The sequence below is a fragment of the Fusarium redolens genome (genome assembly GCF_020744475.1).
Source record: "Fusarium redolens strain MPI-CAGE-AT-0023 chromosome Unknown BKA55scaffold_20, whole genome shotgun sequence".
In the NCBI taxonomy this organism is placed as follows: Eukaryota; Fungi; Ascomycota; class Sordariomycetes; order Hypocreales; family Nectriaceae; genus Fusarium; species Fusarium redolens.
In genome coordinates, this window is record NW_025763683.1 from 180,615 (window position 1) to 198,263 (window position 17,649).

Here is a 17,649-nt window from a genome sequence, read left to right on the forward strand (position 1 = left end):
GGCCTTTTAGGCCGAGTTTTATGGCTGGGTGGCGTCGATGCCTTTGTATTTGGGGTACTTAATGCTTCGTTGGGTGGCTTGAATAATACGGGGGGCTGGGTGATTGTGGGAAGAACGACGATGATTTCGTCCCGAATGCCCCCATTCTCTTGGAGACCATCTGAGCCATTCTGCCGTGCCTGATGCTTCGGTTGTATACTCCGCTGATTCTGCTTCTTCATCTCAATCCGAAGCTGCCGGTTTGCTTCTCTCTCAAGCTGCTTTGTTTCTTTTTCCCCCCGTTTTCTTTCCTTTTTCTCCTCCCGCTGCCTCTTCCTCTCTAATACCTGTTGCTTTTGCTCCTCTACTCTTTTCTGCCGCAGAGCCTTTTCAGTTCTCTTCTGGAGAGCCTCCTCTTCCTTCTGCGCCTCCATTTCAACTTTCTTCTGGCGAGCTTGGGCGATCTTTTGTGGGCTAAACACCTGAGCTGAATTAGGATCTACACGATCAAAGATATAGTCTTTCAGGGCTTTACCACGCTGCCTGCGCTGTTTTTCACGGATAATTGTCTCACGGAGGCCTTGGTTCTCATGCCTGAGTAGTTAAACCTCAGCCTGAAGGCTTTCAAGGGTTCTCTTTAGCTTTCGGGCGCCTGTGTCAGAGCTGACTGAGGATTGCTTCACGACATGATCAACAAGTCGCCGTAATTCTCGTGCAGTAGGTTCTTGTAAAGCAATGGAGTCATCCAAGCCACTTTCCACATCTGAGTCATCGTCCGTATTCTTCGAAACCTGAGATAGGACGACGTCCGGATCGAAAGGCTTGAGACCCGTCCGTCTCCACCCACTGGCGATGTTCTCCGGAGTGAAAGAAGCTTCCAATGCACCCCAGAACATGACCCAAAACTCGCGTTTGGATAGCCCAGTGAGGCCTTGCGTCTTTGAAGTCCACTGAACAAGTCGGTTGGTATAGGCTGTTGATAAGGGCCCGAAAAGCGAGACGTCCAAGGGTTGCAGCCGGTGAGTAGAGTGAGGTGGGAACACCGCAACGATGATCCGATGCGCGTCGCACCAGTCCAAGAAGTCCATATTGATGTGGCTAGAGTGTCCATCGGTGATGAGAAGGCGGTAATCGCGCCCATTTCTTGCTTTCGCCTTGGTAAAGCGGTCGAAAACACCAATCAGCCACTCTTTCCCCAGTTCGTGACTCGTCCAGCCAGTTTCGGACGTGGAAAAGAAGGCTGATTGATGCTCCGGATCAAAGTCAGTGAGCCAAGTGCCCTGAACTTGTCCCGGCTTGCCCTGGTAGATGAGGAATGGGGGTAGCGATGTCATGTCTTGGCAGATGCACGCCAGGAATGTGATCCACGATCGGTTCCCATCCTGGGAAGCACCGAGCAATTTGCCTTGCCTTTTAGCATTGACATCAAATACTCTCTTCGTTCGGTTGATTACGCCCAGGAGAAATCCCTTCTCATCCATGTTATACGTGTTCTGAGCTAAGATGTCGTATTTGTCGATTTTTTCACGGATCTTCCATGATTAGCAACGAACCAAAGGCGCTACGAGTCTTCTTACTAGATCAAAATATGCTCTATACCGAGAAGCATTGTCGGCTCTTCTTCGTGCTATATCAAATCCATCAAACCAGGTACAATCGATCTCGTTGCGATGGCGCTGGACGAAGCTGTATGGCCAGTTCTTTCCGACCTCGATTTTGGCTATGTCCTGGGCAAAATTTCGGATCATGGATAGGGTTGGCGGAATGCCACGCAGTGAGAGTTTACGGGATATAAGTAACAAGATCTTGTTCCTGTTGTTTTGAAAGACTAGATTTATACAAAGAGTCGGCATCGCGTCTTGCCCTCTGTTTGCCCTGATGGCGGCGGCGCAGGGTAGTCTCGTCACATTCGAACTTTTTAGCGGTAGCAGCATAGTTGATAGATCCTGAGGTTTTCAGGAACTCGAGCGCTTTATCGATTGCTGCCATGGTTGTTGAGTTATTAAAGATTGAAGTTGGGAGTGAATATCGGTGTGAGTCCGGCAGATCATCGGATCCGGCGGATCACCGGGAAATCCCTTATATATGTCTGCAGCACGTCAGAGGCTTAATTTTGGGTTATTTTAGAGGGCCTGAAGTGCAAGAAGCATTCTAGCCTCATAATTTGGGTCTGACATGCTTGGTGGCTAATAAATCAATTGATTAAGTGAAAGTTAGGTGTAGGAGGCAAAAGTGGTTCACTTGCTTATCATGCACGTTATCATTTTGGAGATAATTGTTTTTTAAGCGCTGGTTTGAAACTAATGAATGCTCTGTAACTCTATCCCATCGAGTGCTAACTGACGCCAGGTACATGGAGATAAAAGCGGGGTGGTTGTACCTGGCGCCAGTTAGTACTCGATGGGATAGTCCAATGGCAAGACGAAATGTGGAAGGCCGTAAGCAGACGAGGGCAAAAATGCCCTCAAAGAGGATAAGATCTTCAGGATCCAGAAGCTGAACCTGCAGAGAAAAGGGTTATTGATTCGTCAGCAGCTTCGGAGACGCCAAATCACTTTTAGCTGACCACACTAACCCCAATCCCGCTATTTCACTCTGACATGCTTCCTGGAGAGGCCAAAGTGGAAAGTCTTGAATGTAACATCAGGTCATTCCGGCATTGCCGTTGCAAGCTGAACATACAGATAACCGGTCGATACGACGGCTCGTCCAATTACAGAGTGCGGACATCCCGGCTTAACGACAGCCACATCTGTTGATCATCACAAGTGAATGGTCATATTGCAATGACGAAGAGGATATCTTCAGCGAGAGAGAAATTCTGGCAGACAATTGGTTTGGGAGAACAGATTAAACGTCCCTTGTTGCTCTGCTCTTGTTCATTAGATATCTTTTATAAATATCAGCATGTTCCTCGTCTATTTCTTTCGTTCTCAGACCAAACCCAAGTCATACATTGAGGATTTACCTAAACGCTCATCACCACTTTATGCTTTTAACACAACTCTGATCGCAGCCACTCTATTGCAAGATGCCTCATCATCGAAAGGCCAAGCACTCAGGATGCCACTCTCAGTACGACTGACGATTTCCTTACGGTGGATTTGATGCTTACTTGCAAAAGGACTATCCTTACCCCGTCTGAGCCATATGTAGAGGCTGTCACTTTCCAGTGCATTCTTCCCACTGAGGAACCTGCAATCAAGCGCATCACAAGGCCACTCCCATTTGCCGATAACATCAGCGAGAACTTAGCTTGGGCGTCTGCTTTCATTGACCGCGCTGCCCACCTCAACGAGGCAAGTTTCTCTACAGCTTTCCCAACTACCATTCTCAAGATTAACCAATATCCTTCGAGTAGGACTATGAGCTTCTCAGGCAGCGACTTCATGCCGCCATAGATACCATTGGCAACGATGCTATCGAAATGACGCTTCTCCGCCAGCAACTTCATTCTCAGATTCACAGCATTGAACAGCTTGAGTCCAAGGTGGCTGGCCAAGAGAAGGCCAAGAAGGAACTTGGGCAACTCCTGGCCAAAAACCGAGAGATGGCTCTCAAGGCAGAGAAAGAGCTTGCCAACAAGCTTCGAAAGACTGAAAAGGCTCTTCGTCAGTCTAAGACAGCCGAAAGTCGTCTCAAGAGCAAGCTTGACAAGACTATTCTTGAGGCTTATGAGAGGGAGCAGCGTGAGGCTGAGCATGACAGAGAGGACCATGAATCCATCGACTCAGCTCATGATGCACTTGAGAGGGCACTTCAGGAGAAGGCTGCCCTGCAAGCTGAGCTAGATGCTACCATTCAGCAGCTCACATCAACCCGACATGAGCTCAGTGTCGCACAGGAAGCTATGGAGACCTGCAAGAACAACTGCCAAGCCAAGGAGGCACAGATAAGTGCCCTTACTGAGCAACTTGCAACTGCCAACAGGGTCAATACTGAACTCTCTGCTACTCTTGATAGCACTAAGGCGGCGCTGTCTGCTAAGGAGCAGGAAGCAGCAGGTCTTACCGAGTCTCTTAACCAGGCAAACAGTAGCCTGGAAGCTGCCAACCAGGCCATCGCTCAGAAAGACAGTGCCATCAGCACCCTTGACGCTAGTCTGGCTGGTGCTCAAGAGGAACGAGACCAGAAGATCAAGCTGCTCCAGGAGCTCCAGGATTCCACTCAGGCAACTCAAAAGGCTCTCCAAGACAAGATTGATCAGCTGAGTGCTCACGATCTGGAGGACCACCAGCGACTTGAGGCGGCCAACGAGGCTAAGCGTCTCTCTGATGAGTCTATTCGAGACCTGCAAGCCAAGGTTGATGCTGCCACTGCTCATGATGCTGAAGTGCAATCAAGGCTTCAGGCTGAGGAGGAGGCCAAACGAGTTGCAGAAGCTGAACTTGAACGAGTCAAGCTCCAGCTTGAAGAGGCCAACAAGCCCAAACTGCCAAACAAAGTGGTGAGTCTTGCTGTATATACACGCGCTCCGCGTAGATGCTGATAAAGTTACAGGCTCTTAGGAATCCCATCCCTATTGTGGGTAGTCTCGGAGGTGCTGCAGACAACTACGATGATATTGTGTACCCAATTGTCAGCTCGTTCTCTGTCACCATCTTTGGTCATTCCTCCACCAATGTCCAAGTGTCTATCAATGGCCTCCTCAGTCTCGATACAGGTAACAGAATTTATAACTATCAGCCCCTGCCATATCGAAGCAGCGACATTCCTCCTTATACGCTCTTCCCCTTCTGGTGCGACCTGTACATCTACAAGGACACCCCTCAGGGTATCTATTACGAGATCATAGGCCAGGCTCCATCACGCTCCCTCTGCATTGAGTGGTATGTCTCACGCTACCAAGACAGAGACCAGTACTATCACTTCATGGTAATTCTTGAGGAGGCGCGACCCAACCTTGTTACATACAAGTACTTTGAAGCTCTTGATAAGGGTGCTAAGTGTACTATTGGAGCTCAAGGCCCCAACAGTGAGTCCATCTGGTTGTTTAAGCGACAGGACGCAGTATTGACCGCTTTCAATAGGTGTTCAGCAATGGTCTTACAACGAAGCCAAGGCTCTGCCCGGCGTTCAAGTCACCATTGACACTAGCTCTGGCTCAGTAACTGAGAGCACATTCCCGATCAACAACTAATCAATGGATATGTCAAGGATGGTCTAGTCACCCGATGATTGGTTGTACCCTACTGGATTTCTAGATTAAGTAAATTGAAATTGTGTTTTCTTTAAGTATTATAGCTTCAATAATAAGGCTTCCATTATATCTAACTATATGCTTTAAGTAACTGTGCGGGATGGAATACCCCGCACAAGAGATAACTCAAGAAGAATCAATCAACACATTTGCTGCTGCTCAACACACTTTACTTTAACCCTTTAAGCACGCTAAGTGCGACAGACTGATATGAAATAAGTGAGCAATAGCGGAATTTAGAGTTATGTCACGTGATGATATCACGTAACAGCCGCCAGGATGATTTGTAAGCATACACATTATGGACTCCAAATAGCCAACAACTTCTCTCCTAGTCTTGGAGAACACCAACCTCGCCTACATTACCCAGCATGGCATCACAGAACGAAGAAGCCGCGCTATTCTCCTGCACTAAGTGTCGTTCAATGAAACTGAAATGCGACCGCATGAAGCCTTGTTGCGGCCGCTGTGCCAGGCGCAGCGAGAGCTGTGACTATCCCCACTCAAGGAGGACAAATGTCGGCAGGAGAAAACGGGTTCGCGAACTTGAAGTCAAGTTGGGTTAGTAAACAAGTGCAATTCGGACTCCGAATTGATTTCTCATTAAGTAAACGTCTTTGCTGATGATAGATTGCAGACCAGCTCGAGAGTCTGGCTAGGCAGGCGAATAAGCCTCTAGATGACAGTGAGATTATGGATCACTACGCTGCCGGTCAAAGCACAGGATTCTCGGTTGGAGATTCTCCACTTCTGTCGGCCATAACTGGGCCTACTTCTAGCGCAACTGCTTTTAATGCAGATGCACCTGCGGTTGGTACTCCGTCGGCTGAGTTGTTATCGACAGGAACAACTGAGCAACGACTTTCTCCAGAGGTGTTAGAGTATCTGTGAGATCCCCATCGCCAACTCTCTTCACTCACACTTACTCATTTGCAACCAGCACCGATTCATATTTCGACAAATGGCACCATGTTGCGCCCATGCTTCATCGAGCCAGTTACACGATGTCCCTACAGTTACCACCCCACATACGACCCCCAATGTGCCTCCAGTACATTGTGATGGCGTGGGGAGCTGAAATGGGCAAAACTCACCGCCATTTAGCATTGCCGTTCTATCAACGAGCTAGAGCATACGCGGCAGCTGATGAGATCAAGGTAAACAGAGTCACTTTCGCAATTCCTCTTGACAAGCCGCAATTAACCGGTTGAAGGACATTATAACACTAGCGCACGCACAGACGTGGTGCTTAATGTGTTATTTTGAAGCCCATTATTTGCTTTTCTCACGATCCTCGATGAGCATTTGTCGAGCTATCAGAATCGCCCAGATGCTCGGTCTTCATCGGGTTGATGCAGACGATCTGGAAACTATATACTTGATGCCGCCGCCTCAATCCTGGTTAGAAGCAGAAGAGAGACGTAGGACATGGTGGGCGCTTTACTGTTCTGATAGACTGGTAGGTGGCAGCACAGGCTTGCCGGTCTTGATTAACGAGCAAGAAGTGAGTCATGAATAATCCATAGTGGAGGCCTGAATGACTATCAGCAGACTTATACCATTTTTGTAGGTATTTGCACGGCTTCCTGCGTCTGAGGCAGCTTTTGAGACAGGCGTCGAAAAGATTACGAGCCTATGGACGAGCACTTTTCAGCCAGAGGGACAAGATTTTTCTCCTTTCGCTAGACGTGCCTTGGCCGCATCACTGTTCCATCAAGCTTTCCTACAGTCGGATCCTGCAGCATTGGATGATAACCCTAGAGATTTAAGGACTAGCATGTATTGGAAGCGTCATCGTGAAATCGACAATAACCTGGTCCTTTTGCTCCAAGCGCTGCCTGATGACATCAAACTCCCAAAGCAGATAAGATGCCGAAACGCGATTTTTGTTAACATCATTATTCACATGTCGCTCATCTGCCTGCATAGGGCAGCGATTTCTAAAATGAAGGTTTTCGATCTGCCTGAGAACATGATACGCCGTAGCAGAGCCCGGCTGGTCTGTGCAGCGGAAGAGATACTCGCCATCTTCCGAATGATGTCCGACATTGACGAGAACCTCAAGAATTCAATTCTAACATTTTCCATCTACATGGTATCTCAGGTCCTTCTGGAAGACTTGGATCCCGAAGAGGAAAATCTCTCGCAACAAGATAACCTCGACTTCATTCTTCGTCTCATGATCCTGTCTGCGAGGACATTGGATAACCCTGTCACGGTTTCAATGGCCGTGCAGCTGGCGGTGGAAATGTTGCAGCGAGGTCTTAATTCCACAGCAGTCGAGACGGTACGTCTTCCAGGCAGTAAGGCCAATGGCATTTTCTATACTAACGTTTATAGGCATGTGAGCTACTATTCACTCGCACGTTGACGCCAATCTTCACCAAAAACAGTACCCCGTCATCGAATATCATATTTCGACTACCCATCAGTAACCAGATGTGAGACCCAACACCTTTGTCAACTTCGATAATACCTATATAGCAAAATGCATTCATTAAACCGGCAGATAGCCCGACATACGTAGTGGCGAGGATAGTATGATCTAGGGCACGCCAAGATGAAAATTCACGTTGACTTGAAATGTCTGCCAAGCTCTGCGGGCTCTCCCCTAGTTTCGCTAGCCCGATCTTGGAGAAGCTGCGTTGAGGTTTCAGGTCGGGCTAAACCTATCACGCTGATATGCAGTGACCGAATGAACTCACACCACAACATCTTGTACATTTGGGGTTTCCTCGATGTCTACTGGCCAAGCATGCCTGCCATTCGCCGCAGGTGGCTGTTTCACTAAGTGAACCACGGAGAAGTGCTTATTAAACTTGGCAGGGTTTCTCTTACATTCCCCATTCCCTCCCCACCCGCCAATAACCCCTGCATACCGCAATTCTAGATATATAAACTCATTATTTCTCTCCCTAAATGTTTGCCTTGTCAAGGCTCTCCATGACAATCTCATTCATTCTTTTTCAAATTTCTTTATAAATTTCAAATTTCTGTCACACTCGCTTCTATACTATTTGTTCCGTCAGGCACGGCATTCACGTCATTTTCTACCTCGTTAAATTTCAACTGCTGCATCCCCTACACCACTTCCACGCTCATTATGCATTTCACGCACACTGTTGTTGCCCTTGCGCTGGCTGCGCAGGCCTCTGCTCACGACATACTGGGCGAGATCATCACCGATGGTGTCCGGAACGCCGCGTTCCAGACGGACTTCATCTACCGGAAGCAAAATGGCAACCCCGCCCCCGATCTCATCGCCTGGTCTACTGAGAGTTTGGACAGGGGTTACATCGAACCCAATTCGATGAATACTCTGGACATCAACTGTCACGTGAACGCCGAGCCTGGCGCCTTGACCGCCCAGGTCGCCGGTGGCGGCAAAGTCGACTTTTTCTGGCCTGACTGGCCTCACGACGTCGGTCCTGTGCTCACTTATATCGCTTCGTGCGGCGGTGACTGTGCATCTGCCGATAAGTCGGCGCTCAGCTGGGTGAAGATCGACGAGGCTGGCTATGACGGCCAGTGGGCTGCTGAGAAGCTCATGAACAACAACTTCACTTGGACGACCACTGTTCCTTCCACCATTGCTCCCGGCAACTATGTCTTCCGTCACGAGATCATCAACCTCCATAGCGGCGCCGAGCAGAACGGCGCTCAACTCTACCCTCAATGTGTGAACATCGAGATCACAGGCACCGGCACCGACACTCCCTAAGGTGTCCTTGGAGTTGAACTGTATAAGGCTGACGACGCCGGCATCCTCTTCGACCCCTACGCCAAGGACATGTCAACATACCCCATTCCCGGTCCTGCTCTCTACGTTGCTGGAAGTTCCGCTCCCGCCCCCGTTCCCGTTGGATCAGTCCCTGCCGAGTCCCTTCCTTCCGGCAATGTTACTCTTCCTGAAGTGACTGCGGTCGCTCCTACGGCCACATCCACACCTCTCGCTGCCGTTCCCACTACTCTCAGCACTCGCACCAAGGCTGTCGGGTCTCGTACCCGCACCCTGGGCTCTCGGACTCGCACCCTGGGCTCCCGCCCAACTGCTGTTGCTGAGTACTGAGCCAGATGCTGGTACGGAGAACCCCTCATGGTGCTGTCTAGGGGATAGGCAAGGCTTGAGCGGTCTTGGGCAAGCACACTCCCTCATGGTATCTGGCAATTGAAACAAGACGTGGCCCGGTCTGCCTCCTGAAGCACAGGTATGAGCTCGCAGGAGGAATTACTGACCTATCACACCAATATCTTTCACTGCATATAGCCTATTTGTAGATGGTCGTCTACACAATCATTATCTAGCCACTATACCGCAAAATTCCATTATGTTATGGTAAAATAACGTTCTGATGTTGCTGTAGTGAAGTTCGCAGATAGCTTAAACTGGCTTAAACTGGAATGCTGAGAAGTTGTTTGAAATAAATTGAGTGTAGTGCAGGCTTCTGATTTGGAAGAATTGGCAAGGAGTAGGAGTCACCAAGGGTGTCCGCTAGTAGCACGAGGAGTGACTTCTGAGTGACTTGTGCCTCTTGGTCTACCATCCACAACCCCTCTTTCGCCACCACCCCTCTTTCGCCAGGCAAAATAAAAAAAACTCCACCAAAACTCACCAACTTCACTTACATAGAATTTGACCAAATTGACAGAAATGCGTAAAACCATTCCTTTAATGAGTCATAAGTAGATTTATCTATTGTATTCTGGTTTTTTTTACCATCCGCCGCGACCGCCTGGTTGGTTAGTGGGGTATGTTTTCCTCTCTGACTTCGATGACAGAGCCAGCCTCTGATTCTGACTCTTGCTCGCTTGAAGAGACAAATTCCACCCCGACAGGCATATAACGAGTCGCCCCTTCTGGTATGGACTCTTTACCAGCTAGAGTCTCTCCAAGAGTCATGAAACGTTTGTTAGGATTCGGCACCGCCTTCCTCTTCTTCCCTCTTGTTAGCCGAGCCAATTCTTCTTCTAGCCTGGCAATCCTCTGCGTATGCGCCGCTACTGTCTGCTGGTGAGCTTCAAAGCCCTTGGCTATCACGTTGTACCGTCTCCGCGTCTTTGGTGTTTTATTCAACCCAAGGTCACGAATTTGACGGCTCGTCTGTGGCATATCGTCCGAGCCAAGATACGGCCTGGGTTCAGGAGTTACTCTTGGGTTGCCGTTTGGCCCATCTTGTTGGATTTCAGGGTGCCGTAACGCTTTCGCACGTGAAATAGGCCAGTTTCCAGTGACCCTCCAGCCTGACAGTATGTTCTTCTTAGTTATTCTAACTCGGCGAGCCTTGGCGTAGGCCCTGATGAAATTGACCTTGTCCATCGGAGCGGAATCAGTCAACGAAGCGAACCTTTCCAACTCTCGTCGATATGCAGCCTTTAACGCGTTGAATACTCCATTGTCCAGTGGCTGGAGTCCATGAGAGCAGTGTGCTGGTAGATAGCAGCAATAAACGTTGTTCAAAAAGCACGTGGCCATCCATTCATCTTTCTATTACTTAGCGCTGATCTTGAGGTAGGGAAAATGGAGAACATACTGTTGCATGGCTTCCATGACCATCTAAAATGATCAGTCTAGCATCTGACTCGTCAGCAGGTGTTGTCTAGGGCAGATAAACTCTTTCAAGCCATTTAATGCCTATGTGGTTATCAGTCTACCCGTTAGGCGATGTTATGTAATACTAGTCTGCTATCTGCTTGAACTCCTCAAGAAACCATTGTTTCTGCAGTTCTTTTCCCTTGAAGATTATGCCAGGAACTAAAGCGCTGCCGTCAGCAGTGATAGCTTCGATGAATGAAGTCCAATTTCGAGTTTGTGGTCCTTTGAGAAACGCCTTGCGCTTCGGGTCCGCGCTTCTAACAACCAGGCTATCTAGACCTGAACCCAGAGGGTTAGTCGGCCAAAATTCAAGAATTGACAAGGAATAGAGGTGAATGCTTGCCGAAACCAGTCATAATACCCCCCTCATCAACGTTGACGGTGTTTTCAGGCTTGATCTAGCCATACTGGCCATCCCGGATATCAAAGTACCAATGAACCGCTCTAGGTGTGAAAGAGTTGAACCTCTTGGCTTCTTGACGTCTGCCCATCTTGGTCTTTAGGTCTGCACGGCGATTGATAAATTTATTCACCCAGTTGCGTCCTAAGTCGAGGTGTTCGCCCTGCTGTCTCAGCAGGCCTATGACGCAAGCGCGGATTTGACTATGGGATGGAGCATAGCCTAAGGACTCCTGACGGAGAATCCAGAAAGCCAGCCTATCCTCTTGTCTCTTGGATAGCCGTCGATGAGGGTGGATCTGCTCTTTCACGGCCCCGCGGCCGTGAAGTCTGTCGATTAGAGTCCTTTGGGGCACTCCCTGTCTATGAGCGGCTTGAGGGGGTGAAAAGCCATTGTCAGTAACATCTAATATGGCCTCTGCTATGTCGTCCTCGGTGTATTTCTATCGAAGTCTTGACCTAGGCATTTTCATGTCGTTGTCAAAGACAAAGACCAAAAAACAAGGCAAAGAGCGGTGAGGAATTTAGTGAATAAACTAACGATATTTCCATAGCACAGCACGCATAGATCACGTACCCCGCACAGCCTTATCTCTTTGAGCGGCATAAGACTGCCACGGGGTCACGACCAGGGTGGGGAGCCAATCAAAATGACCGTGACAGCCGGTACTTCTACCCACACCTAAAATGGCGTGTGATATAAGTACCAACAGTCAGCATTGTTACAAATAGCTACATCACATACTTTGCAGCCGTACCTAGTCTGTGACCGCTGCTGATTTCCTGATATTGGCTGTAGATAGCCTCCTTTTCTTCGCTTTTTTGGCCGAGGCTGCCCCTGCCGGAGGCCTTTGCAAGCCAAGCAAGGAGAGGAGCTTTTTCTGCCTCTGTAGACATGATTGATATCTCTTTGTAGGTGAATTTGCCGTGCTTCAAGATCCTCGCTGTCTTCTTCCTTCCCTGTACGGTATCTCTTCCTTATGCCACTATCGGTGCCGTACTTGTTGAAAATGGCGTTATAAATAGCCTCTTTCCAGTCTCGAAGCGTGCTATAGGGCTTCCAATGAGGGTGCCGGGTCTTCTTCTGCAAAATGAAGCTATTCGCAAGTGTAACATCAAGGAGGAAAGACCAAAGCAACGCCTGCCAAGGACCGCGCCGGAAACGATGCTGATATGAGGAATAGGATCTTATCTGATCACCGCGATCCACGTGATTCATTTCATCGTTATACTGAGCGGCAACAGAAGGAATAGGGATTATCCTAGCCTGATCTCCATTGAAGACCTCCTTTAGGCGCCGTGCCTCTGCCTTTGTGCCTCTTTTAGCGGGCAATTTCCTCTCTTTTGGTGTGCGGTTAAGAGGGGCTGCGCTGTGCATAGTTGAAAGGAAGAGCACCACAGAGCTATCTTTCCAAGCGATTTGAAGGACCTAGAGGGAAGGAAAAGAGACAGGTTAGTAAGGGAAATACAGCTAAAAGTTATCTGTACCTGTTTATCCTTTGTCGGGATTAAATATACCTCATTAAATAACAACGGCTTGCCATCAGGAAGCTTCCCGGTCTCTTTTATCTGCTTTATCTCGGTGGTGATGCCGCAATTAGGGCGTGCCGTGCCTGTAGCCCCGTATCCAAGCTGCCGAAGTAGGCGGAAGAGCTGCGGTGACGAGAAGAGGTTATCTGTAAAGACGTGATGTGTCTGTATTAATAGCCTTTTTAGTAGGTGAACTACGACGCTCTGTGTATTGCTAAGAGGGATCTCGGTCCGTAGCTTCCCCTTCTTGCCGTACGGCATCGGTGCATCTTCTACCTTGACCGTTACAGCCGTAATTGGTGATGCCTTCACATGCCAAAGCCACTGCAGAAAGTAGCCCTGTTGCGCAATAACCCAGATTTTGAAGCCTACCGGCGTGGGCTTTCCCTTGACGAGCGTTGTCTCTTTTGATCTGCCTGTAAAAGGGACCATGCACTCATCTACAGTCAGATTAGTCCCTGGACGATAGAGCTCGATAGACACCCTTTGTATGTGTTCAGACCACTCTTCAGCCGCTTGGAAGGTCTTTGGAAGATCCTTCTCGTCGCTCACATCGAGATTGGTGTGATCAAAAGTGCGGAAATACCGTGTGATCAGCTCGAACTTCCGTAACGGCATGAACTTCGTAAATGGATGAAGGGGGCGCTGATCTCCTAGGCTAGGGGCCTTCCAATGGTCTGCAAGGGATATTTCCCTATGAATTCCTAGGTAAATAAGGATACCAAGCCATACATAAGCCGTTGAAGTGGAGATGCCTTCCCAAGCATGCAAGCGCGAGTGGTCGGAAAGGGGGGTATTCCAGCTATCTTTGATGCCGTTATTAGCGCAGAAAAAAGCCCAGTCTTCGGTATATCCGACCCATGACTGTACAAGGGAAATAGGTATGAAAAGCTGGAATAATTCAAGTGGTAGCTGGGGCAGAGGGTTGATCTGAAAATCACGATATTCTATATTGAAAGGTTGAAAATCATCACCGCGGCCCTCTTCGGGCGGAATATTAGTTGCGCCGGTGGGGTCATTAGTAGCTGCCGTAAAAGGCGGGCTATCAAAGCTATGATCATCTAATATATGTATCTCTTGGGAGCTCATTGTTTTAATCGAGACTCGTTAAGGTCAATTTGTATGAGGATTTTGATGATTTTGGTGGTGTTGAAAGAAGAAGCTGTCTGACGGGAACTTTACGTACCCTGCAGGTACCTGCAAAAAAGCGGGGTAAGTGACCTGTGGCAGTCTTATGCCGCTCAAAGAGATAAGGTCAGAATCATAACATCTAATCATTTTTATGATCAATAGAGGTAATTTCTTTTGAGTAGCTATCCATTTAGGCTGACTTTCATCTAAGTGAAGTTGGTGAGTTTTGGTGGAGCTTTTTTTATTTTGCCTGGCGAAAGAGGGGTGGTGGCGAAAGAGGGGTTGTGGATGGTACTTTCTCTCCAACTTTCAAATGACAAGCCAGAGAGAGCCTGCCAGAAAGTAAACTGGAATCCGAAAAGCAGTTGCCTTATTCATGGGCCAATCTAGCTCACCAACTGCAATCAGTCTAACCCTGCATCAAGACCCAGCCTTGAAGAAGGACAGTGCTCCTGATCCGAGACGGATGGAAGCGCCACAGCAATAGGTGGTGTCAACGACAAGGGTCGGACTTATTTCCAATGCCATAAGTTCCCCGATGGGAAAGGCGCATATAATGCCACGGACTCATGAAAGATTTATCACCCTTCTACAAACAGACGACTTTTACGACGACGTGTGCTAAAGCGTTTCCGGAAAGGCTTCTCGCCACGGATTAATGACCCGCCTCATTCAGTTACACGAGCTTGTGTGTGAGGGGACGGTATGGAAGTCTAATGTCGTCCCAGCAGGTCGGAGTCTGCGGCCATCGGGGGCTGAGCAAGTAACCGTGCGGGAGGGGTTGGGAGGGTGAAGAGTTTGACATGTCTAGTCGGACGCTGATCCATTGCCGAGTAAGGCGCGATTTCAATAACAAGCCGGGGTTGACCCATGGCCGGTGCCAGTCGTACTCCTGACAAATCGAGCGACCTTAGCTCCACTTCGGCCTCCGATGAACTGCGATAAACAGCGGTGTGGGGCAATTACGGTCTAGCACCATCAGAAGTGATCGAGAGCAACACATGCCGGATGCAGATCTACCGGTAATTTTTCAAGACACCCATATCATACATGTATGGCTGATTTGAAATCAAGATTGTTATAGGAAGGCCATGAGTCCTACAATGGAAGATCATCTCTAGCCTTTGCATCTTCACATCGTTCTTCGTCGTCAAACATCGAGCTTCATTAAAAAACAAAAACCAAGTTTTCTTCCCCCAATCCACCCTGCTTACATTCAAAACCATGTCCAAGCTGCTTACTGTTTTTGGCGCCACCGGCAACCAAGGTGGTTCCGTCATCAGGGCTGTTCTAGCCGATCCTATCCTTTCCAAGGAGTTTACCCTCCGCGGCATTACCCGAGATGACTCCAAACCTGCTGCCAAGGACTTGGCAAGCAAAGGCGTCGAAATTAAAATGGTATGCTCAACTGCTCCATCTACCTCCTTAATAGCTCTTAAGGTAGGCCCAGGCCTGAAACTAACACCGCTAGGCCGACCTGTCCTCTGCCGACTCGGTCGCCACTGCCATCGCCGGCTCACACACCGTCTTCCTTGTTACTTCTCCCGACTTCTTCAACCCCAGCGCCAGTCCAGAGCTCGCTCATGGAAAAATCGTAGCTGATGCCGCCGTCGCGGCCAATGTCCAGCACCTTATTTACTCGTCTCTTCTTAACGTTACTAAAGAAACCGGAGGTCGTCTTTCAAATGTCGTTCACTTCGACCAGAAGGCTCAAGTAGAGGAGTACATCCGCGCCAAGTCTATGTTTAGTACCTTCGTCTTGCCCGGATACTTCATGTCGAACTACTCCGTCTCACAGATGCTCCGAAAGGGACCTGACGGCACCTACTCCCTCGCTTATCCCGTTTCTGATGAGGCCCGCTTTCCACTCATCGACGCTGATGGCGATATGGGAAAATATGTTGCCGCCATTCTACGCAACCCCGCCGCCCATTATGGCAAACAGATCCTCGCCGCGTCAGACTACTACACGCCTAAGCGCATCCTAAGTGAATTTGAGGAAGTAACGGGGCGCAGAGCAAACTTTGTTCAGGTCGATGCGGAAACCTACAAGAGCTTCCTGCCTCCATCTATGGCGCAGGAGATGCTCGAAAACCATCTTTTCATTGAAGAGCCCGGGTACTATAAGGGCCAGTCGCTGGAGGCGAGCGAAAAGCTGCTGGCTGGGGTAGGGCTGAGGTCGACATCATGGAAGGACTTTATTGAGAAGAACAAGAACGCTTTCCCCTAAGAGAAATACGTAATACTCTGGCCCTAAACGAGTACAAGTATAAATCTAAATTCCATAAGTTTTTGTTTGTGATGACCTTAAAAGGTGTAAACTAGCTCAAATTAAATATACAGCTTTTAGTAGTAACTTATACTAAGATCAAATTAAATCATATTAGTCCCCAGCAAAGGTATGGCTGCAGCACGATCTCTAAAAAAAGAACAGCTCTCTCTTCTTTATTTTCTCTCTGCAAATGCACTTTCGGAGAGCCATTGTTTCATTGTTGTTACACCTGGATGAATTTTCCTGACCTCTGCAATGTTGGCGTTGTACCCTTCTTGATTGAACCACTCCACCATGATTCCTAGCTCCTTTACTCCGTGTTTGAGTGCTTTGCCGAACAGCCCATAAGTCGTCCCAACAGTCGCGCCCGTCGCGCTCTCGAATACCCCGCTCAATTGTGAGAATGTGAGTTCGTCGCCTGCCAGCCCTATAGCCTTCTTGTTCCAAGTAGCCGAGTTATGGAAAGCTTCAGCTGCGAAGAAGCCGATATCCTTGGTCGCTATCCACTGCAGCGGCTTCTCCCCCATGACGTCGCGAATCATCGTGAGAAAGACCTTGCCGAAGAAACCTGGTGCGAGGTTATCCATGAAGATGACGGGTCGCAGAATTGTCCAACCCATGGGGCTTTTGTTATTCGTAGTAGAGTCCCGTAAGTGATGCTCAATATGGTATTTGGTGATAAAATGTGGGACATTAGTAGGATTACCCCATGATCGCTCGTCACCGCCGCGTTCGACACTAGTATAGACGAAATGCTGAACTCCAGCCTTGATAGATTCGTCAATTATCGCCTTGCCTTGGTGGATCTCACTACTCGTCTTCCCCGGACTCATTGCCTGGATGGAAAACACACCCCAGAGTGGTATCGTCCCAGCGGATGCCTTGGCAGAAGCGAAGAGGGTCTGAGCCGCGTCGAGATTACCCTCGATAAGTTTGATAGACGAAGACTTGGCTGCGAGACGTTTTGCAGAGGCGGATTGGATATTTCGCGTGACTGCGAGGATCAGAAAGTCTGACGACTTGCGTTTTAGCAAGGCATCGACAACAGCGCCACCTTGTTTACCGGTTGCGCCAGTAACGAGAATTGCACGAGACATGACGTTGATATTTATATTTTAGTGTGGTGCGATTTAGGATCTTGCCAGTGCAGATATGGTAGACAATTCGAAAGGTGACGGAACCTTGGTAGAATAACACCAACAGATGTGGTTGAGTCTCTCCCTAAAAGAGTGTTTCCTTCTATATCGGACCGTACACTGTACACATATACTTCTTGAGTCCGTGTATTTGTGGATACCAGAAGGGGTTTGTCGGCAACGCGTCCAAGTGGCTAGCCGGAAGGTCAATTGGTCGGCCTCCGAAGTCCGGTGATTTCGCGTATGTTATGACCGAGTATGCTACTCGCACATGATCGGAGGCCGGCGTTGATGTGGGGCAAGTTTGCAACTTTGCATAATTGATTAGCGATCCCATTTGTAATGCTCCAATGATTACAAATCCCTATAAGCCGTCTCTTTTGTTTACTCCAACAAAGTTTGTCTGTGT

At 48.7% G+C, this 17,649-nt stretch overlaps 4 protein-coding genes across 4 annotated transcripts; 3 read left to right on the forward strand and 1 right to left on the reverse strand.

Moving 5' to 3' along the window:
* Window positions 1-2,923: 2,923 nt before the first annotated feature.
* Window positions 2,924-5,245, forward strand: BKA55DRAFT_653623 (uncharacterized protein). The gene is made up of 5 exons (XM_046197376.1): window positions 2,924-3,054; window positions 3,104-3,278; window positions 3,341-4,426; window positions 4,480-4,954; window positions 5,010-5,245. Exons 1-5 carry the CDS (start codon window positions 3,011-3,013, stop codon window positions 5,117-5,119), a joined length of 1,890 nt encoding a protein of 629 aa, XP_046043579.1. The 5' UTR covers window positions 2,924-3,010; the 3' UTR covers window positions 5,120-5,245.
* Window positions 5,246-5,499: 254 nt separating this feature from the next.
* On the forward strand, window positions 5,500-7,686 carry BKA55DRAFT_193045 (binuclear zinc transcription factor). The gene is made up of 6 exons (XM_046185081.1): window positions 5,500-5,740; window positions 5,817-6,066; window positions 6,120-6,336; window positions 6,393-6,683; window positions 6,750-7,466; window positions 7,520-7,686. Exons 1-6 carry the CDS (start codon window positions 5,551-5,553, stop codon window positions 7,622-7,624), a joined length of 1,770 nt encoding a protein of 589 aa, XP_046043580.1. The 5' UTR covers window positions 5,500-5,550; the 3' UTR covers window positions 7,625-7,686.
* Window positions 7,687-15,056: 7,370 nt separating this feature from the next.
* BKA55DRAFT_695870 (NmrA family transcriptional regulator) lies at window positions 15,057-16,062 on the forward strand (the record flags this gene model as incomplete). The annotated part of the gene is made up of 2 exons (XM_046200212.1): window positions 15,057-15,230; window positions 15,304-16,062. The coding sequence occupies 2 exons, from the start codon at window positions 15,057-15,059 to the stop codon at window positions 16,060-16,062; spliced, it is 933 nt and encodes a 310-aa protein (XP_046043581.1).
* Window positions 16,063-16,277: 215 nt separating this feature from the next.
* BKA55DRAFT_524065 (nucleoside-diphosphate-sugar epimerase family protein) lies at window positions 16,278-17,201 on the reverse strand (the record flags this gene model as incomplete). Its single annotated transcript, XM_046188695.1, has 1 exon — window positions 16,278-17,201. The coding sequence occupies one exon, from the start codon at window positions 17,199-17,201 to the stop codon at window positions 16,278-16,280; it is 924 nt and encodes a 307-aa protein (XP_046043582.1).
* Window positions 17,202-17,649: the final 448 nt, after the last annotated feature.